Raw genomic sequence first — 22817 nt, 5'->3', positions numbered from 1 at the left:
TGTAAAGACTCATTTCTTCTTAATTTCATTTGATGCTCGATATCATTTTTTAGAAGTTGGAAGGTTTTCAATTTGGGCTTATCATTAAATATAACCGGTTTCTAAATAAAATGTGTCTGTATTGACACAATTAAAATTCCTATTTCATCGCAATACATAATGTATTAGGTCATAGATCTGTTTTAGACTGTTGTTAGAAATGTTCAGACTATGTTACTAGAAGTAATAAAAATACCGCTCAAGCTATTTCTTGAAATGCCGGATTCATCTGAAGTTATGTTTATTTTAGACATACATTTTTACACACAGATAAGGTGTGCATTTTCAACACATTCACCATGAATGATGGGTATATGAAACAAGAAAATTGAGCTTAACAGGACACAGGAGACATCAGGATTTCCTCCTACTCTTTCCTTAGAAACAATAGTATGGGTTATTTTAATATCATCATAAAGCAGGCAGTGTTAAACTTTTCTGGTTGTAACAAGAGAAAGTCAGGTGCAAGGTATCAGATACGTATGTCTGATTGTACTGATATCAGTACTAGATATTACCAGATTCAGTTATCATTGTTCATCATCGCTTCATTAAAACAGACAAACTTTTACTGATCATTACTGTAAAACTGATTTCATCAAGGGGAACATGCAATGTGTTTGTTAAATGTAACTCTCATGTGGTTTTGATACAAAACATTTTTTTTATTAAAATATATACAGTAAAAAATTGTATTGTGCCATTCAGTTTATCATTATAAACATGGGTTACATTAAATTACAGTAGTGTTTAATAAATCTGCCATTAATAGTTACAGATCAATGATTTAGTTTACATGCTTTATTTTACTCTTAACATATATAAAACAAATAAATATTTTCATATCCACGGATTAAACAGGTTTCACTTAACCGGTAAATTGTACGGCTTACATAATAGTTTATCGTACAGCCAGCTTTAGTCATATTTAAAGATCATACGACTAAAAGTATCCAAATAGTCACGAGTTTATGCATGTAATTGATTTGGTAGATAAGTGCAAATAAAACTACTCAAACTGAGCAAATAAAAATAGAAGGAACAAATAAACCAGTTTAAAGCGGTCTGATTTCTTGTTTCTAGTGCTTTACTTTCTCACAAAGTTACCATCATAGCATATCACCAAACAGTGGCTAATGTATAGTTGTGTTTGTTGGGTGAATACATTTGTACATTTTTAATAGTGACCGAATATACTGTATGTATCCTTGTTCATTTAAAATAAAAAATCAATGCTTTTCTGTTTACAATAAACACAAAGTCAAAAGAAAAGAGCACTTATTCACCTAAATACGGAATAAGAGCCTCACTACGCATGTTTCGATTCATGTGCGTAAGGTGCATCCGTACTTTACGTATGTATAGTTTACACTATTATTTCCATAAAATCGCCACTATTTCTGTACCTGCAAAGCAAAGTATTCAAAAACTTACAATCTTCCAATGCCTACCAATGTACTGATATCTGTTAGGATTTTAACAACATAACTACGAGACGGTACCGCAACAAAACACAGCAGAGCAGGAGGGGAGGAGTAAGGTGAGCATGTAAGATGTGAGAGAAGCAGCGCCTGTACTTTACTTTACTCATGAAATGGGAGAAACGTGCTAAATGTAGAGGAGAAAAAGTACAACTAAAGTATCGATCCCATCACAAAGGTATCGATCCGATACCAATACCAACGTTATATCGTAATATCGTAACATAATATCGTTATTTGTATCGCTCTGCCCACCCACTACTTAACATGTCATTAAGTACTGTCAACATTACTTTGCAACATTAAATTTATCAACATTTACTGTGATTGATAAACTCTGTGTGTAATGATTGCATCACAGATAATGTGTATAAGAATATTAGAGTAAAAAAATGCATGATTTAATACAGCTTCTCGGATTTTAGGCAGTTTACCATACGGTTAATTTTTTAAAAAGATAAAGGAATGCATGCCTCCATTTTACAGGGACAAAAACATGAAAAAAGTGACTTAAGACAATATTTTAAGAATTAAATATTGTCTATTTTAATAATAATGTTTTAAAATTATGATCTTTTGAGGTCTGCTCTAGAGTTGATTAGCTCTGTTAACCATGGAGCTAAATGTATAAATCAGATTAACATTTAACAAACACATTGCATGTTCCCCTTGATGAAATCAGTTTTACAGTAATGATCAGTAAAAGTTTGTCTGTTTTAATGAAGCGATGATGAACAATGATAACTGAATCTGGTAATATCTAGTACTGATATCAGTACAATCAGACATACGTATCTGATACCTTGCACCTGACTTTCTCTTGTTACAACCAGAAAAGTTTAACACTGCCTGCTTTATGATGATATTAAAATAACCCATACTATTGTTTCTAAGGAAAGAGTAGGAGGAAATCCTGATGTCTCCTGTGTCCTGTTAAGCTCAATTTTCTTGTTTCATATACCCATCATTCATGGTGAATGTGTTGAAAATGCACACCTTATCTGTGTGTAAAAATGTATGTCTAAAATAAACATAACTTCAGATGAATCCGGCATTTCAAGAAATAGCTTGAGCGGTATTTTTATTACTTCTAGTAACATAGTCTGAACATTTCTAACAACAGTCTAAAACAGATCTATGACCTAATACATTATGTATTGCGATGAAATAGGAATTTTAATTGTGTCAATACAGACACATTTTATTTAGAAACCGGTTATATTTAATGATAAGCCCAAATTGAAAACCTTCCAACTTCTAAAAAATGATATCGAGCATCAAATGAAATTAAGAAGAAATGAGTCTTTACATTCTTTTGAAGAATACTAAACTCTTGTGCATCATATTATTGCGCTAACAAAGTTTGCCAGCTGTTTTGTAGGCAGAACAGTATGAGTGAATGTTTATACATTTCCCTTCTTAAGTTTGAGGTGTAAATGTTATTTCACTTTTTTCTTTTCTTTTTTTTTTTGTGTTAATCTTACAGTTACAATCATGTATTTCTTTTTTTATTTCAAGCAAGATTCTAGATATGATAAACTTATTTAGTTAAAATCAATAGATGATACTTTACAAAGTCAGAATTACAAGGTCAGACAGTCTTGTTAATTACTAACTATACATAATTATATGAACAATACATTTTAAAGTTTATTTGTTCACCGACATCCGCTCTAGCAATTTGCATGTCTTCAGTCGCAATCAGTTTGCATGATCACAAAGTGACCTTATCTGACGAATATAATAGTCTTTCTTGACTGTATTTTTCTTTGGTTTTATTGCATACGGCAGTTTGTAAAATGGTTTGTATTTAGTTGCAGCGAGAACTTATAGCTTTATCGGTTGATGTAAAAACATTTAAATAATTATTTAAGACATTTAAACTTAAAGGCCTTTCTTCTACAACATTCTGTGTCAATTCTGTAATACTATGGATGATTATAAATCTAAGTTTTTAATATTTATAAACAATAATAATAACCAAGTGCAATGGACTTAACAAAAAAACTTCACAGCATTATTGATAACCTAGTATATGTAGTGAACAATAATTAACTACAATAATTAAACAACATATGTGATGCATGTACTGAGTTAAGAGTTTTGTCACTTTAAATAGTGATCCTGTGTGACTTTTCATACTTTGGCTTGTACTACTGCTGTGTTGTGAAGAATATGTTAAAAGTATAACTGTGCCAGCATTAATGTTTCTCATTTTGATGTATGCAGGAAAATGTGTGCTCTTATGTTAAAGGAATAAATTATAACCTTATATTATGCACCATTCTATAGCATTAGTGATTACAATGGACAAGAATCTTAAATCTTTCCTGTACCAAGAAAAGAACAATAACAACAAAAAACAATGACTTATGTAAATGTATTACCTACCCAGCCACCTCATTAGCATCACACCTTCTTACAACATGATTAGACCCAAACAAATATGTTGATAACCACAGGCGAAATTTATGGCTGCATCGCTTTAAGAAAGTGTAGTTGGGAAAAACCTTGTGTGAAACTGGTTAATGATTAACATAATATTATTTTTTACACAAAACGCTGTACAAATGTGTAGCAAGCTAACTACTTTAATGCAAAAACAGCAAGTTAAAGCATCTTAAATACTACAACAATAATAATAATAATATTAAATAACTCTATTTATATAACTTTTTCACAATGATACTTATGATAGGTATATGAAGAAGAGGAAAACATAAAAAACAGTAAAAGATGGATGAAGAAAAGTAATGAGCTGTGAAGAAGAACATTTTTAGTTGATCTTTGAAGAAAGAGATGGAAGAGCAGAACAGAAATTGTAGGAGAGAGTGGGGTCCAGAGTTTGAATGCAATAGATATGAAGGACGGATGCACCATCCACATTCGAACAAAGACTGGAAAAGTTTTGGGGCAACAAGCAAGATTTCATTTGTATTTTAAGTTGTAATTGTTTTAAGTGTAATTAGTGGTTTAGCAATACAGCTATAGGTGTATTATAAAGTATATATGTGTTATACATGTATAAAAATGTATTTGGTAACTTTTTCATTTTGTGATTAAGTATTTATCTAGTGTGTAGATTTGTAGGTTAATAAGCTAATAAGAAAATGTATGTGGAACCTTTATCCACATTGTATAAAACTAAATTTGACAGCACAATCACTTGCTAAATCCCAGAACCTATAGAGGAGGTGGGAGAAAGGAGTATGATAGCCAAGCTGTCATGGTGTAATAACAAGTGCAATATGTATTTATTTACAAAAAGTGCAATAACCTAATATATTTGCATATTTCTAATGAATATATTATTGTTAGATATTTTTTTGAGTAAATAACTACACACTATGTGTGCAATATTTTCTAATGTATATATTATTGTTAGATGTTTTTTTAGAGTAAACAACTACACACTATGTGTGCAATATTTTTTCTTAGTTGTATTTCTTTCCATTTTTTCCTGTCTTCATACCGCTGTAACAAGTTAATTTCCCTAAGGGGGGTCATAAAGTCTTATCTTATCTTAATGTATTTTGCCATTCACAAAAAATAAAATCGCTTGGTTAAAAAATGTCTTCAGTCTTAGGAAAATGTAGTTTTAGTGTCTTAGGAACGGTGGCTATAGGTGCGTTTGTGTGTGGGGTGTGTGTGTGTGTGTGTGTGTGTGTTTATGATTGTTGTGTTGGTCTGTGAAGAAAAACTAAGTATCTCATTTATTTGTTTCATTATACATTTAATTTAAAATATAATTTTATATTTAGTTATCATTAATCAAATGATGTTTGCTTTAAGACACTAACTTAAAGCGCTTTTGTGTCTGAGTAGTGGTGGAGTGATGCGAGAGGTGTAAGTGAATGTGGTTGATGTTTCTTTAACAGACAAAACAGGGTATGCCGTGATACTCTTTATTCAACCCACCATAAGCCCGAAAATCTAATAGGTTAATTTTAACTTCCTTAAAGTGGTCGCAATTCCGGCTGCCAAATGCATTGACATATCTCTTCTTTCTTGGAGCAAAAGTCAAATTTGTTTCATGAACGCTAGAACTACAGTTTGGTGTATCTGTAGAATATCTAAAAAGTATCTGATTTACACATGCGGTAGACATTTAAAGCTTTGTCTTAGAAACCCAACTGTGTGTGAATGCTTAAATACTATATACAGACATTGTCACAGCATTGGGGGAGCCATAAAATCTTTTGATGTTAGAGACCTAACCAGATAAGCCCTTGAGGTGTGAGGTGTGTGGGTGTGTTATGATGCTGTGTTGGCCTGTGAAGAAAACTAAAAGTTTCTAATGTATTTGTTTTATTATACATTAATAAAAATATACTTTTTTATTTAGTTAGCAATAATCAATGATGTTTTGCTTTAAGACGCTAACTTAAATCGCGTCTGAGTTGCGGTGGAGTGATGCGGGATGTGTAAGTGACTGTGTTGTTGTTTCTTTTAACAAACAAAACAGGGGTAGGCAGTGATAGTCTTTTGTTTATCCACAATCGTCATAACCACCCCCGAGAATCAAATAGGTTATTTTAACATCCTTAAAGTGGTTGCAATACCGGTTGCCATATACTTTGACATATCTTTTTCTCCTTGGTGCAAAAACCAGTTTGGTTTCACGAACACAAGAACTAACAACCGGTGTAACTGTAAAATATCTAAAAAGATTTAGCAGTCTGTGTGATATGGGGTTTCGTAAACCTTTGGAAATGTGTTTGTGCCCACCATTTGTGGGGTGGGGTGTACATCTGCAAATCCTTTGTAGTAAAGATAACCCTTAGCCTTAAAACTAAACCTTAAACATTAACATATATAGAGACATCGCACCTAATTGACTTTTGATGTTAGAAACTATGAGGTGCCCTAACCAGATGAGCCCTTGAGGTGTTGGGGTGTGTGGATGTGTTTATGATGTTGTGTTGGCCTGTGAAGAAAACTAAAAGTTTCTAATGTATTTGTTTATTAAACATTTAATTTAAAATACACATTTATATTTAGTTAGCATTAATCAATGATGCATACTTTAAAACACTAGCTTATATCACTTACAGTGTATCACAAAAGTGAGTACACCCCTTAAATTTCTGCAGATATTTAAGTATATCTTTTCATGGGACAACACTGACAAAATGACACTTTGACACAATGAAAAGTAGTCTGTGTGCAGCTTATATAACAGTGTAAATTTATTCTTCCCTCAAAATAACCCAATATACAGCCATTAATGTCTAAACCACCGGCAACAAAAGTGAGTACACCCCTAAGAGACTACACCCCTAAATGTCCAAATTGAGCACTGCTTGTCATTTTCCCTCCAAAATGTCATGTGATTTGTTAGTGTTACTAGGTCTCAGGTGTGCATAGGGAGCAGGTGTGTTCAATTTAGTAGTACAGCTCTCACACTCTCTCATACTGGTCACTGAAAGTTCCAACATGGCACCTCATGGCAAAGAACTCTCTGAGGATCTTAAAAGACGAATTGTTGCGCTACATGAAGATGGCCAAGGCTACAAGAAGATTGCCAACACCCTGAAACTGAGCTGCAGCACAGTGGCCAAGATCATCCAGCGTTTTAAAAGAGCAGGGTCCACTCAGAACAGACCTTGCGTTGGTCGTCCAAAGAAGCTGAGTGCACGTGCTCAGCGTCACATCCAACTGCTGTCTTTGAAAGATAGGTGCAGGAGTGCTGTCAGCATTGCTGCAGAGATTGAAAAGGTGGGGGGTCAGCCTGTCAGTGCTCAGACCATACGCCGCACACTACATCAAATTGGTCTGCATGGCTGTCACCCCAGAAGGAAGCCTCTTCTGAAGTCTCTACACAAGAAAGCCCGCAAACAGTTTGCTGAAGACATGTCAACAAAGGACATGGATTACTGAAACCATGTCCTATGGTCTGATGAGATTGTTTGGTTCAGATGGTCTCAAGCATGTGTGGCGGCAATCAGGTGAGGAGTACAAAGATAAGTGTGTCATGCCTACAGTCAAGCATGGTGGTGGGAATGCCATAATCTGGGGCTGCATGAGTGCAGCAGGTGTTGGGGAGTTACATTTCATTGAGGGACACATGAACTCCAATATGTACTGTGAAATACTGAAGCAGAGCATGATCCCCTCCCTCCGGAAACTGGGTCGCAGGGCAGTGTTCCAGCATGATAATGACCCCAAACACACCTCTAAGACGGCCACTGCTTTATTGAAGAGGCTGAGGGTAAAGGTGATGGACTGGCCAAGCATGTCTCCAGACCTAAACCCAATAGAACATCTTTGGGGCATCCTCAACCGGAAGGTGGAGGAGCGCAAAGTCTCGAATATCCGCCAGCTCCGTGATGTCATCATGGAGGAGTGGAAAAGCATTCCAGTGGCAACCTGTGAAGCTCTGGTAAACTCCATGCCCAGGAGAGTTAAGGCAGTTCTGGGAAATAATGGTGGCCACACAAAATATTGACACTTCAGGAACTTTCACTAAGGGGTGTACTCACTTTTGTTGCCGGTGGTTTAGACATTAATGGCTGTATATTGAGTTATTTTGAGGGAAGAATAAATTTACACTGTTATATAAGCTGCACACAGGCTACTTTTCATTGTGTCAAAGTGTCATTTTGTCAGTGTTGTCCCATGAAAAGATATACTTAAATATCTGCAGAAATGTGAGGGGTGTACTCACTTTTGTGATACACTGTATGTGTCTGTGTGACCCCATTTCTGTCAGTCAATATTACTAGTCAATCATGGTTGATGAGGCGGGGTAGGGAGAGGTGTGTGGGGTGGGGGTCTGTGGTTTGGGTGGGTGTGGGATTGGGGAGAGGTGTGTGTGTGTGTGTTGGGAGGGGTGTGTGTGTGTTGGGAGAGGAGGGTGGTTTGGGAGAGGTGGGTGGTTTGGGAGAGGTGGGCGGGTGGGCGTTCCATGCCTATGTCAGTCAACATAACCTGTCAATCAAACTAGCCTGTCGCTCACAGAGGTGGGGGCAGAGGGGGTCATAAATCAAGGGTCATAAATCATATTTTGACAGGTAGTATAGGATATATACTACTTCTGCTCATCTGTACTGACACTATGCTTCTCTCTTAAGTCAGCTCCTTCCCAGCAGCAGACGCTGACTGGTGACAACGCCGGCTTGGCTTTTTGTAAAAACCTTTTTTTTCTATAGTCTCGTTTTTTTACCCGGATTATTATCCGGACTTCTCCTCCCTCCACGCTCCCTTTAAGCGTGAAGGGCTCTACTCTTCCTCAGCTACGCTGTGGCGTAGCGAGCTAAATAATCGCCCCGTGAGTGAGCGACCAGGGTTCGCGCCTTGCGTGTTTTTGTGTATTCTCTTTTCAGTTGCCTGCTGCGCCAGCGGCTCATTCGGGATTTCCCCGGATTGTTTTTTGTTCTCCTTTTTTGCCTTTATGTTGTTTATTATTTATTATTGTTAAATAAAAATCATTTTTATCTCTGCATCTTTGGGTCCAAAGCCTATCATTATAACAGAAATGAGGAGAGAAGAAGAAAAGTAAAGTTCATGCTGGTTCATGTTCACTCTGTGTCCGTGTGCGCTTATTGTTTTATTAACTTTTATGTGGTTAAACGAACCCTATAGAAAGCTCGGTTACAATACTGTTGACCATGACATACTTGTTGGTCGCCTGGAAAAGTGGGTGAAGATACAGGGAGAGGCCCTGAATTGGTTCATATCTTATTTTAAGAATAGAACCTTTTCAGTGAATATTATCAGCTATTTCTCTTCTTCTGCTGATATCTCTTGTGGTGTTCCACAAGGGTCCATACTAGGGTTCCTCCTTTTTTCTCTCTATATGCTGCCATTAGGTCAAATAATTAGGAAGCACAATGTCAGCTTTCACCTGTATGCTGATGACATACTTTATCTTCCCATTAGACCGAATGACAATGGCTCGTTAACGTCTCTTAGCAGTTGTCTTGAAGACTTAAAGAGGTGGATGGCTGACAATTTCCTTCAGCTGAATGAAAGCAAGTCAGAGGTCATTATTTTTGGGGGTCCTCATCACATCAATAGTGTCTCCAATAACCTTGGTCACTTGTCTACATGTGTCAAAACATCTTGGTGTTATCTTTTACTCTGACCTCAGATTTGATAAACAAATCAACTCTGTAATAAGGAATGGCTTCTTCCAATTACGGCGTTGTAAGATGGTGAGAGATGTACTCTCAGGCCCCCTCCCCGGTTCAGAGATGGTCGTTCCCTCTTCACATAGATGGCCTCTTTGACTCCACGTTCAAACCAGCGTTCCTCCTTGTCAAGGATTTTTGGAGCTTTACCCCAATCATGTGTGAAAGACACACATGACCATTGTAATTAATGGTCATTGTGAATTTCATATGGACCTGATCACCAGTTCCATTGTTATGCAATGGGAAGTGATCAGTCGTTATGCAAATCAACTGCATATAAGGTTGGGGTATTCAACACCAGCTCAGACTGAAGAAGTCATTCGGATTGAGTGACGAAACGTATCTCTACAACAAACTTGTGTCCAGATGAACTGATTCAACTTTGTGGATTTGTGTACCTGGATTATTGAGCATGCATCAACAGATATTACACCTGTCCTTGCCTCACTACATTGGCTGCCTGTTAAGCACAGGATTCAGTTTAAAGTGCTTTTATTTGTTTTTAAAGCGCTTAATGGTCAAGCCCCGGCTTATCTCAGTGGTATGCTTTCTCCCGCAACCACACAGCGTTCTTTAAGATCAGCCACTCAGAACTTGTTGACTGTTCCTAGGGCTTGTTTGAAGCTAAAAGGTGATCGTGCATTTGCAGTTTATGCTCTGAGGCTATGGAACACTCTACCTCCTAATATTCGACAAGCACCTTCGGCCGCTGTTTTTAAATCACTCCTAAAAACATACCTTTATAAGCTGGCATTTGAACAGTGAGGAGCCGTGGTAATTATAATTGTTTAGTCTATTTTTATCTGTTTTTTTTATTTTCTCTCTTACTCTGTATTTTTGTTTGGTTCTTACTTTTTTAACATAATGTTGTGTTATGTATGCTTGTTCGATGTACAGCACTTTGTTCAACGTAAGTTGTTTTAAGAGTGCTTTACAAATTTACTTACTTTACTTACTTACTTATACCATCCACCATTCTCAAAGACATCTCACAGGACCTGATCCCCTTCATCACACCCATCATTACTACAGACCTGTCTCACTCCTCTTTTTTCTATCAAAAATTCTTGAATGTGCTGTCTATAACCAACTATCTGTCTTCCTTAATCAGAATGACCTCCACAATCTGTACCAGTCTGGCTTCAAGGCAGCACATTCTACAGAAACAGCTCTTGTGGTGGTTACTGAGAAGCTTCATGCAGCCAAAGCAGCCAAACTGTCGTTGGTCCTTATTCTTCTTGACTTCTCTGCAGCCTTCGACACAGTGAATCACAGCATTCTCCTGTCTACTCTCTCCAACCTTGGAGTAACCAGTTCGGCATGGCAATGGATGGCCTCCTACGTGGAAGGGCTCTCTTACCAAGTGTCATGGAGGGGATCTATATCTCCTCCATGCACTCTCTCAACCGGTGTTCCTCAGGGCTCTGTACTTGGCCCACTTCTTTTCTCCATCTACACTCACTCCCTGGGTAAGGTCATAGCCTCCCATGGCTTCTCCTACCACTCCTATGCAGATGATACTCAGCTTATTCTGTCATTTCCTCCTTCAGACACACAAGTCTCAGTTCGCATCTCAGCATGTCTGCGAGATATCTCACAATGGATGTAAGCTCATCATCTAAAACTTAATCCCAGCAAGACAGAGCTCTTACTTATTCCTGGAGATCAATCTCCAACCCAGGACCTATTCATCTCTCTTGATGACTCCCAGATCAGACCATCTGATGATGTAAGAAGCCTTGGTGTTGTCCTGGATAACCACATGACCTTTTCTCCGTGTGTAGCCAACATGACAAGATCGTGCCGGTTTCTCCTCTACAACATCAGGAAGATTCGGCCATTTCTCTCCATGGAAGCTACCCAGATTCTGGTCCAGTCACTTGTAATCTCACGGCTGGACTACTGCAACTCCCTCCTGGCAGGAGCTCCCATGTCCACTATCAAACCCTTGCAGCTCATTCAAAATGCAGCTGCTCGCTTGGTTTTTAACCAACCTAAACACTGCCATGTCACCCCACTGCTGCGTTCTCTTCACTGGCTTCCTGTAGCTGCATGCATTTAGTTAAAAACACTGATGCTCACCTACAAGCCAAAAATGGACCAGCCCCAAGTTACCTTCATGGTCTAATCAAACCCCGCTCTGTACCATGCAATCTCCGAGCCACTAGTCTCATTCCACTTGATCCTCCACCAAGGACTAGAGGAAGACAAGCATCAAGGCTCTTCTCTGTACTGGCACCCAAGTGGTGGAACAAACTTCCTCTGTCTGTCCGAACATCTGAGTCTCTTGCTGTCTTTAAAAAATGATTAAAAACCCACCTTTTTACTAAGCACTTCAGCTGACATGTACTTACTAACACTCTTTCATTTCTTTCAAAAAATAAAAAATAAAAAAATAAAACACTTTGGTTCTTACAAGGTTTCAGCAGATTTGTGTTCTTGGACTGTTGTCTACTTAAACTAGAGTAAGGTAATGTTTACTATGGAAGCACTTCTGTAAGTCGCTCTGGATAAGAGCGTCTGCTAAATGCCAAAAATGTAAATGTAAATGTAAAAACACTGTATACGTGAATGATGCAAATAAAACTTACCCTTACCCTTAATTCCTGAAACCCCATCTTGTCCTGGCTGACCACAAGGCCCAATGGTCCCAGGAGAACCCGAGTCCCCAGGAGCCCCAAGTGTCCCAAACTCACCTGGAGGCCCAGGTCTTCCCATGGGCCCAGGGATGCCAAAGCCTATGTCACCCTAGCAAAAACAAGTAGAAATTAAAATGCAAACATAATATCAAAAAATATCACTAACGTGCTATTAGGTCATATGTGTTTATGCTTGTTAGAAGCTGTGAAAAGTATTTTGTGTTTTTTCATGATTATAATTTTACAAAATCTGTGTTATTGATCATGTCCTTTACACAACCAATGCACCTGCAATTTTGTACTTTGTTTTGTCTTTTCATAACTGATGAAGGCTGATGAAACAGAGACAGAACTGGCTAAAACAGTATGAACTATGGCTGGTAAAAACAGGCACTACACTTCACATGATTAATAATGTCTTTTTGGTAAAACAAGGGTGTATCAGCATCATGCTATGAAATATCAACAGTTCACCTTTACACACTGCAATAACCTAAAATATTGGCTTTGAATGTCATTGAGTATTAAAGAGTCACAGCAGGAGCTTAACCTCATTAAGTCAAGTCAAAATATTTTGTATAGCATTTTTTACATAGACATTGTCTCAAAGCAACTTTACAGAATCCAAAACAGACAGACCAAAAACCCCTGTTGAGCAAGCCAAGGGCAACAGTGGCAAGAACAACAACAGTGGCCAGTGATAGCTCAGTGGTTAAGGTACTGGACTAGTAAACAGAAGTTTGCCAGTTCAAGCCCCGCCACCACCAAGTTGCCACTGTTGGGTCCCTGAGCAAGGCCCTTAACCCTCAATTGCTCATTGTGTAAGTCGCTTTGGATAAAAGCGTCTGCTGAAAATGTAAATGTAAAGAAAAAACTGCCTTAAATTACAGGAAAAAACCTTGTGAGGAATCAGTCTTAGCAGGGACCCATTTTTCGTTGGGAGGCCTAATGAAAAAATTTGAATATATTGGACTTACACAAATCATACATGCACAAAATTAATTAAAAAAGTTGTAATTAGTGAAAAGAATAAACAAGCATTGGGATTTCTTAATTATTCAGTCCAGTCTGTGATAAAGACTGTAGTGCCTTTTGGACATATTCAGTGCAAACACGCCAGGTATCTCTCATATTTAGCAGGAGCAGCATTGTTGGCACAGGACTCTTGGCTTGCAGTTTTAAACCTGAGATGGGTAAACAGGTTTCTGTCAGAACCACAGCAGGGTAAACAACAGAAAATGTATGTAAAATGTGAAATCCTTAAAAGTAAAACATCAGTTTTGCAAAGAGCAGCATGAGACTCCGACACCCCTAATTATTACAGCATAACTAAAATGGAGAGCTAGCAGGTAACACAGTCATGAAGTCCTTTACAGGATGTCAGCGCCCACCTCTCTCACTGTCAACAAACCTAAATGATTGAACAAGAGAGGCAGACCCAACATCCCCGATCACCACAAGTTTCTATGACCTAGAACCCCCAAGCTCTGCGCCTTTGTCTATAGTTGGGGTGGGCAAGTTTCAGTCCTAGGGGTCATAATCCAGGCACAGCCAGAAGCCAACACATAGCGGCTAGCAAATTTGACATATGAGCACCAGAATGTTTTCAATCTGGACTTAAAAATTGAGACTGTGTCTGAATCCTGAAGAGAGGCAGGGAGAGTTTTTCAAAGTTGTAGGTCTATGTAAGAAAATGCTTTCACTAGCTGTGATTTTTTTTTATTCAAGGAACTATAAGTAACCCTGTACCTTGTGAACAAAGTAAACGTGCTGGGTTGTAGTGCTCAATAAGTTCACTCAAATACTGTGAAGCCAGACCATGTAGACCATGTAGAACTAATATAATCAAACTTTCTGATTTATTCCTCATTACAAATGCATTGCTGTGAAAAAAATTTGTTTTCAGGTTCTTTTTTTGTGGAATTTTGTACATTAACCTTGACTAAGGCCTGCAGTTCTTAAGATTGCCTGGGTTCGCCTGGGTTCTTTGTTGATTTCCTGGATGTGTTGTTCATGCATTCTTGGTGACATTTGGGTAAGATGGGCACTCCTTGGAAGATTAACCACTGTTCCAAATGTTTTCCATTTGTAAATAATGGCACTCACTAAGTCCCAGTGACTTAGCCGACTTTTTAACTCTTTCCAGAGTGGTGGATTTTAATGACTTTGTTTCATATTTAAATCTTTTTAGAATGTGGCCAAACATGTTTTATTTAAATTAAATTTGGTAAACTGGTTGAGAGAGCTAAATTACTTTTTCACATAGGGTCAGATTTGGGTCACAGCATTTTTCCTTAAAGAAATGAAATTAAACTATTGTTTATCTTTGTCTAGTATCAAAAGTAGTTTAAGGATCTGCAAAATAAGAATAAACTGGTAGGAAGTCCACTCCAAGTTCTGACAACACACTAAAGCGTTTCTCTTACTCCAACCTCCAAATACACATAATTCACCATGTATAAAATCTTGCATGCCAAGCTTGCATCTTTAATTTTACAACTTTAAACAGCAATATGTGTATTTCACCATCAAATTAAGTAAGATTCAAAGAAGTTAAACCTTAATTAACTAAGAATGATAACTAAGTGATTATGTGACTTTACAAGAATGGAGTACAACAAGTGGCTCCTGTATTGTGCTGGAATCTGTGTCCTGGAAATCTGGTATGCTATCTGGTAATTTGATGGTCCCTGTCAAAATGCTGCTTTGAACATAAATGAGTAATAAGATTATAGTTCAGGGGGGTTGCCAGTTAAAAAGAAAAACTGTGGCTGTTAAATGGAAGCCTGTGTCAAAGGGTGATGTAGTCATGTCGGATACATCCTTAATAGGTAGAGGTTTTCTTTCTTTAAGTATGTCCCGCTTGTGAAGCATCTGTCTTTTAACCTCTTGTGAAGTTGAAGTGAAAAAAAGTGAATTCTGAGTATTTTTTGGAAAGTAAAAACAAATTGCTTTATGGTGTATAATCAATGATAAAAGTATTTAGGTGTATTAGTGTTTTGTGCTTTAAAAGTTATAAGGGTCCATAGCTGGAGATGCATTTCAAGTTCCATGGTGATCAGCCAATTTTGTGGCGGTCAAATATATCCTGCAATCTGAACAAAAAATTTTTAACAATATGGTGCTTGGATTCCTAAAAATCCAAACAAAAACAATAGGTTTTCAGCAAAATGTGGTACATTTTCAAGATGAAAAACACTTTTATCCAGGAGTAAGAAAATAGCTTTATTGTGTAGTTAGAGAAGTGTCTTATGCCATCCAGCCCACAAAAAAAAAACTTACACTAGCTGCACCACCACTTGTGCTAGCAATCCAACAGAAGTTTAATTCCTAAATTATAGCACACATCTATAATCCCTATTCCTGTTACAGCACACATCTGCAAGTAAATCAACTAGTGCAGCAGATAGCAACCCCACTTGTGCCCATGCCTCAATGAGAGAGTCCATTCTCATTCTCTGTTCAAACCCGCAGTGATTTTTTTGCCACTTCTTGCCTGAATCACTGATTGCTCATCGCCCTGTGTTCACAGTGGAAGCACCATCATCGCCTGTGGGCATCTGGTTGCCATGGTATAACTGAAGCAAAAAAGCAAATGCTATGGCAGTACAGCATAAGCATACTGTACTGGATAGCATCTACAGAGAATATGGAAAAAGCAATTTGATCACAAATCAGATTCCTTCCAATCCAGTTTAAAAAATCTTTGAGGAAAATTACCTGTCTATACATTTCATCCCTGCACAGTGCATCACTGTCTGTGCAGTTATTAGGACAAGAAAACTGTTTGTTCAATCACTGCCGCTTATTTGCAAAATTTGACACAGCAACTTGACTAAAGATTCATTCTAACCTTCATGTGCCCTTTTCTTTAGTTACCAGCAATTTTTAACAAGAAGTAGAAAGCCCTCATGTATAAGGACAGAGGGAAACTTCGGGCTGTTTAAAAGGAACACTGGACCAGGACATCTCACCACTCACACCATCCCCTCAGTCAACTCTTTATCCACTGTCAGGAACTTACAGCTCCTTGCAAACCCCCTTACCACTCAGCCCTACCTTTATCATAATCCAGGTACAGTGTGAGCTCTCCAGGCTTGACAGAAGCAAAGCCAGTGGACTGGATGACATCAACCCCAGGATGCGAAAAGTATGTGCTGAGCAGCTGAGAGATAAGCTTTATGCTAAGCTAAAGGCTAGAGCTACAAGGCCACCGCTACCTAACCTGTTGCTAGCTAATTTTAACTCCCTCAAAAACAAGCTGGATAAGCTGAAAACCAGGATTACAACACAATGTAAGATCAGATCAGAGATTGCTGTGCTCTTATTCTGGCGGAAACCTGGTGCTCAAACAGAACACCAGATTCTGCAATCCAGCTATAAATGCACTTTTTTTATTGCGGGGACCGCACCACTGCATTGGAAAAAAAACTAAAGTGGTGGCATCTGTCTATGTGAACAACAGGTGGTGTTCGGATGTACAGACTGTCAAAAAACATGACTGAAAGCTAACAACTGACCTTTTTATCTGCCAAGGGAGTTTACTGCAGTGTTTATACTGGCTGTTTACATTCCAATGCGAGCTCATTACACTGCAGCTCTGGGGCTACTGCATAATGCAATCCCTAATCAAGAGACTGCACATCCATACACCGGGTTCATCACAGCAGGCGATTTCAACCACTGTAACCTTAAGACTGTTTTACCCAAATATCACCAACATGTATGTTTTCCAACGAGGGAGAGACTTTTGTCAACCAAGTCTAGAGCAATGTAAAGGGAGCATACAAGACAGTGCCTCTGGTCACACTTCAGACAGTCAGATGACATTTCTGTGTTTCTTTACCCTTCATACAGACAACTCCTCAAGTGAGCTATCCCAGAAAGTAAAACTGTTAAAGTGTGAAATGAAGACACTGATCTGATACTGCAGGACTGCTATAACAGCACAAACCGCTGTTCTGTACTATTGACTTAGACGACTATGCTTCTGGAGTAACTGGCTACATCAGCAACTGCATTGAGGATATTGTTACCACCAAATGCTGCACAAACCACCTCAACCAAAAACCCTGGATATAACTGTAAAGTTCCTTCCATGCTACGTGCTCGCTCAGCTGCATTTGTCTTGGGCAATGCTGAAGACTTTAAAATGGCCAGATATGACCTGCATAGATTCATCAAAGAGGCCAAGACAAACTACACACTGAAGCTGGAGTGATACTATGCCACAGCAGACTCCCAGCGCATGTGGCAAGGTCTGCAACACATCACAAACTACCAGCAGAGAAACATAGAGATCACAACCAGTAATCCATCACTACCAGAAGAGATGAAAAAGTTTTACACTCACGTTAAGGCCCTCACCACCAAATTAGGGATTTAAGCCACAGAGACTCACTAACTGCATGTGTCTGTGATAGAGGTACACAAGGATATTATGTGAATAAATAAAAAAAAAGCTACATGCCCAAACAGTATTCCCACGTGTGCACTACAGGTTTGCTTACTAGAATTGGCAGATGTGTTTGCAGACATATTTAAAATACTTTTTCCCTGTGTCATTTCACCTTATTACACACAATTTTTGGACTTATTTGTTTTGACTGATATGTGTGGATTACTTGGGTTGTTACCAACATCTGGTGAAAATTTCATGTCAGTAGTCCCATCAGAAATATATTTACTGAGAAAAATGTTGATGTGTTCAATACTTATTTTCCCTGCTGTATATACTGTATATACAGTGTATCACAAAAGTGAGTACACCCCTCACATTTCTGCAGATATTTAAGTATATCTTTTCATGGGACAACACTGACAAAATGACACTTTGACACAATGAAAAGTAGTCTGTGTGCAGCTTATATAACAGTGTAAATTTATTCTTCCCTCAAAATAACTCAATATACAGCCATTAATGTCTAAACCACCGGCAACAAAAGTGAGTACACCCCTTAGTGAAAGTTCCTGAAGTGTCAATATTTTGTGTGGCCACCATTATTTCCCAGAACTGCCTTAACTCTCCTGGGCATGGAGTTTACCAGAGCTTCACAGGTTGCCACTGGAATGCTTTTCCACTCCTCCATGACGACATCACGGAGCTGGCGGATATTCGAGACTTTGCGCTCCTCCACCTTCCACTTGAGGATGCCCCAAAGATGTTCTATTGGGTTTAGGTCTGGAGACATGCTTGGCCAGTCCATCACCTTTACCCTCAGCCTCTTCAATAAAGCAGTGGTTGTCTTAGAGGTGTGTTTGGGGTCATTATCATGCTGGAACACTGCCCTGCGACCCAGTTTCCGGAGGGAGGGGATCATGCTCTGCTTCAGTATTTCACAGTACATATTGGAGTTCATGTGTCCCTCAATGAAATGTAACTCCCCAACACCTGCTGCACTCATGCAGCCCCAGACCATGGCATTCCCACCACCATGCTTGACTGTAGGCATGACACACTTATCTTTGTACTCCTCACCTGATTGCCGCCACACATGCTTGAGACCATCTGAACCAAACAAATTAATCTTGGTCTCATCAGACCATAGGACATGGTTCCAGTAATCCATGTCCTTTGTTGACAAGTCTTCAGCAAACTGTTTGCGGGCTTTCTTGTGTAGAGACTTCAGAGGAGGCTTCCTTCTGGGGTGACAGCCATGCAGACCAATTTGATGTAGTGTGCGGCGTATGGTCTGAGCACTGACAGGCTGACCCCCCACCTTTTCAATCTCTGCAGCAATGCTGACAGCACTCCTGCGCCTATCTTTCAAAGACAGCAGTTGGATGTGACGCTGAGCACGTGCACTCAGCTTCTTTGGACGACCAACGCGAGGTCTGTTCTGAGTGGACCCTGCTCTTTTAAAATGCTGCATCATCTTGGCCACTGTGCTGCAGCTCAGTTTCAGGGTGTTGGCAATCTTCTTGTAGCCTTGGTCATCTTCATGTAGCGCAACAATTCGTCTTTTAAGATCCTCAGAGAGTTCTTTGCCATGAGGTGCCATGTTGGAACTTTCAGTGACCAGTATGAGAGAGTGTGAGAGCTGTACTATTAAATTGAACACACCTGCTCCCTATGCACACCTGAGACCTAGTAACACTAACAAATCACATGACATTTTGGAGGAAAAATGACAAGCAGTGCTCAATTTGGACATTTAGGGGTGTAGTCTCTTAGGGGTGTACTCACTTTTGTTGCCAGTGGTTTAGACATTAATGGCTGTATATTGAGTTATTTTGAGGGAAGAATAAATTTACACTGTTATATAAGCTGCACACAGACTACTTTTCATTGTGTCAAAGTGTCATTTTGTCAGTGTTGTCCCATGAAAAGATATACTTAAATATCTGCAGAAATGTGAGGGGTGTACTCACTTTTGTGATACACTGTATATATAACAGAACAAGCAAAGTAATAATTTCATTGTACAGATGCCACTGTACACATGACTGTAAAACTCTGAAATCTTAAATTAAAGCTAGAGAGGCAAACAAACTAAATACGCTGGTGAGGAAAGCCAGCTCTGTGATGATCTGGTGCTGGACAGTCTGGAGTTACTGGGAGAGAGGAGGATAAAGAACAGAATCAGCAATCATAAACAATCCCTTTCACTCTCTCAATGAAGAATTGTGGCCACTGGACATTTCATTTAGTCATAGGCTCATTTCACCCAATAGCAAGATGGAGCACCTAAAATGTTCTTTTGTAACAATAGCAGAGTACACAGGCTGTCCATACCCTGACCAGCCCACCTCCCTCCACACTATATTTTTATTTTATTTGTAGCCTATTTTATTTACTCTATCTTTATCTGTTTTTACTCTGTGCGGGAGCTGCTGTAACACTCAAATTGTCCTCATGAGGATTCTTATGGTACTACCTGCTTGGTCTACTGGCTGTGGCACAGATGGTGGTGTTGAATTTCCTCTCCTTTTAGAGGATGCAGATGTGTTGGGGGTTCTGGGAGAGGCTGGACTTGATTAATTCGCGTACATGCAATTAGTACACAGTTAATTACACCTGGAGGTCACCCTTTTTAAAACAAAAACTTTTTGGACAGTTTTTTCTTCTCATTGTGAGTTTCTTTGTTTTGTTAAATTATTTGACGGACTTGAGGTTTGGCTACATCTTTAGTTTTTTAGTTTTTTAAATAAACAGCCTGAGAAAGGCAAAATGGCTCATCTAAAAACTGTGTCCTCCGTAATGGCCCAAATAAACTTGTTACAGACATCTCTTGCAAGTGTATGTAAACATTTCAATTTGATTGTATTTGTTAAGTTATCTTTGTAGTACTCTTGGCTGCCTTACAATTATAATACTGTGCCATACTCAGTTTTTAAACATTATCGCTAGTTACGAATGTAACTGTGGTTATGTGAGTAGTGGATGACCGCCAGGGCGGTGCCTAGTAGTGGATAATCCCGCGCGTGCGCGCTTCAGACCGAGATATTTTATACCAAATTAGTCACACGTGACCCCTGCAGTGATGTCACTTACTGTATAATACACCTGTGACTTACGCAGTCTTCCTCAGGAACCTGGAACGTCTCGCACACTCCGAGTGACCAGGAACCCTGGCGGTCATCCACTACTCACATAACCACAGTTACATTCGTAACTAGCGTTATGTTTCGTATCTCCTGACCGCCAGGGCGGTGCCTAGTAGTGGATGATTTATGCCCATGCCGTCACGAGGAGTGCTTAAACTTCCACTTGTGGTAAGGGACAGGACAGCCGGTGCCAAGCTAGACCAGGCTGCAACATTCACGTTGTAAAAGCATGAAAAACGTACATGGCGAAGATGAACACACAAACCTCTGCAATGGGGACCCCTCTTAAAGCGGTCCAAGATGTGGAAACTCTTCTGACAGAGTGACCAGATGACAATGCGAGTAAAGGACGGTTGTATGCCGTGTAGGCCATTCCAATGACCACCGTAAGCCAGCGAGAGACTCGCTGCTTAGAAAAGCGATGACCACGCTTAGCGTCCGAGAAACAAACAAGAGCTGATCTGTCTTTTGCACAGACGCAATAGCAGATACATAGCATCTCAACACTCTGACAGGGCCCAAGAGCTGATGCCTGGGGTCAGACTGATCGTTATATACCACCAGACTAATAGACTGGTTAATAAATTCTGTCCCGAGAACTTTTCGGAAGAAGAGCTGGGTTTTGTCTCAAGGTAACAGATGCCCCATCCAGGCCCCACCTGAGACACTCTGGGCTAACCAAAAGCGCATGCAACTCGCAAACACGCTTCGCCATAACAATAGCCAGCAAAATGCTGATTTAAGGGACAACCACTTGAGACCAACCTGGTCTAGAGGCTCAACTGAGCACTGCAAACATGTTCCAGCACCAAGAGGAGGTCCCATGGTGGCGGACGAATCACACGGGGGGGTCTAAGCCTTTTCGCACCTTTTACGAAGGCCACAACAAGCTTGTGTGAGCCCAGAGATGAACTGTTATTCAAGGTCAATTGGCTCGATAGAGCAGCCACGTAGAACCTCAGAGTGGGTGAAAACCTCCTAGAGTCCAGCAACACTTGTAAGAAGGAAAGTATTGTTTCCACAGAACAGGAAGGAAGATCAACCAACTGTTGCATGCACCAGTTCACAATGACTGCCATCTACCACCATACAAAGCTCGAGTAGATGCTGCTCTGGCATTTAGAATAGTGTTTCACCCTCCTGGAAGACATGAGGAGAGTTCATTGTCAGCCCTAATGGCAACAGCCAAAGCTAGAAAAATTCTGGTCGTGGATGCCACACTTGACCCTTCAGTTGTGAGAGGAGGTCCTTTTCTTAGGGGGAGCCTCCACGGGGTACCCGAAGTAAGACAGTAACCAGGGAAAACCATGGTTGTCTTGGCCATCAAGGCGCTACCAGAAGAACCTTGTGGCCCTCCTCCTGAACCCTGCCCAGCAGTGCTGGCAGGAAAGGGAGCAGAGGGAATGCAAACAGCAAATCCCTCAGCCAGTTGTGGGGTAATGCATCCTGACCGAGTGGGCTGTCCCGCTGGTGTTCCGAGAACCATAGCGGACAATGAGTTGTGTCCGGTGAAGCGAGCAGATCCATCCGTGACTGGCCAAGCTTCTCCCATATTAGCTTAACCACATCCGGGTGAAGTCTCCAATGACTGGGGCTCAGAGACTGCCTCGAGAGAGCGTCCGCTGTCCCATTGGTCATCCCTGCCAGGTGAACAGCCTGCAGAGAGAGGAACTCCAGATGTACTCGTGTCCACAGCTCCTTGCCAGATACAAGAGCACTCAGGACCTGGTGCCACCGCAATGGTTTATATGATAAACCATGCTCAGGTTGTCTGTGTGTACCAACACATGCCTGCCCTGCAAACTTTGGGAAAAAGAATTCCAAGGCAAGTTTTACGGCACATAGTTCTTGATATTTATGTGTTCTCGAGCTTGGCTCATAGACCAAGTGCCCTGAACCACCTGTTCCGGAAGCTGCCAGAAGCTGACGCATCTGTCGTCACCACTTCCCTGCGTGTGAGTATTTGCCCCATGTTC

The 22817-nt window shown here is 39.8% G+C and overlaps 1 protein-coding gene across 1 annotated transcript in view; it reads right to left on the bottom strand.

Moving 5' to 3' along the window:
- col4a3 (collagen, type IV, alpha 3) overlaps positions 1-22817 on the bottom strand; it is a 221777-nt gene that overhangs the window by 139902 nt on the left and 59058 nt on the right. Inside the window, exon 22 of the mRNA XM_063016668.1 lies at positions 12247-12403. Within this exon, the coding sequence (XP_062872738.1) occupies positions 12247-12403 (157 nt within the window). The remainder of the gene's footprint in view (positions 1-12246; positions 12404-22817) is intronic.

The sequence above is a fragment of the Trichomycterus rosablanca genome, chromosome 20 (assembly GCF_030014385.1).
Source record: "Trichomycterus rosablanca isolate fTriRos1 chromosome 20, fTriRos1.hap1, whole genome shotgun sequence".
Taxonomy (NCBI): Eukaryota; Metazoa; Chordata; class Actinopteri; order Siluriformes; family Trichomycteridae; genus Trichomycterus; species Trichomycterus rosablanca.
Note: the sequence above shows the minus strand (reverse complement) of the source record. Positions and strands in the feature narration are given on the sequence as shown.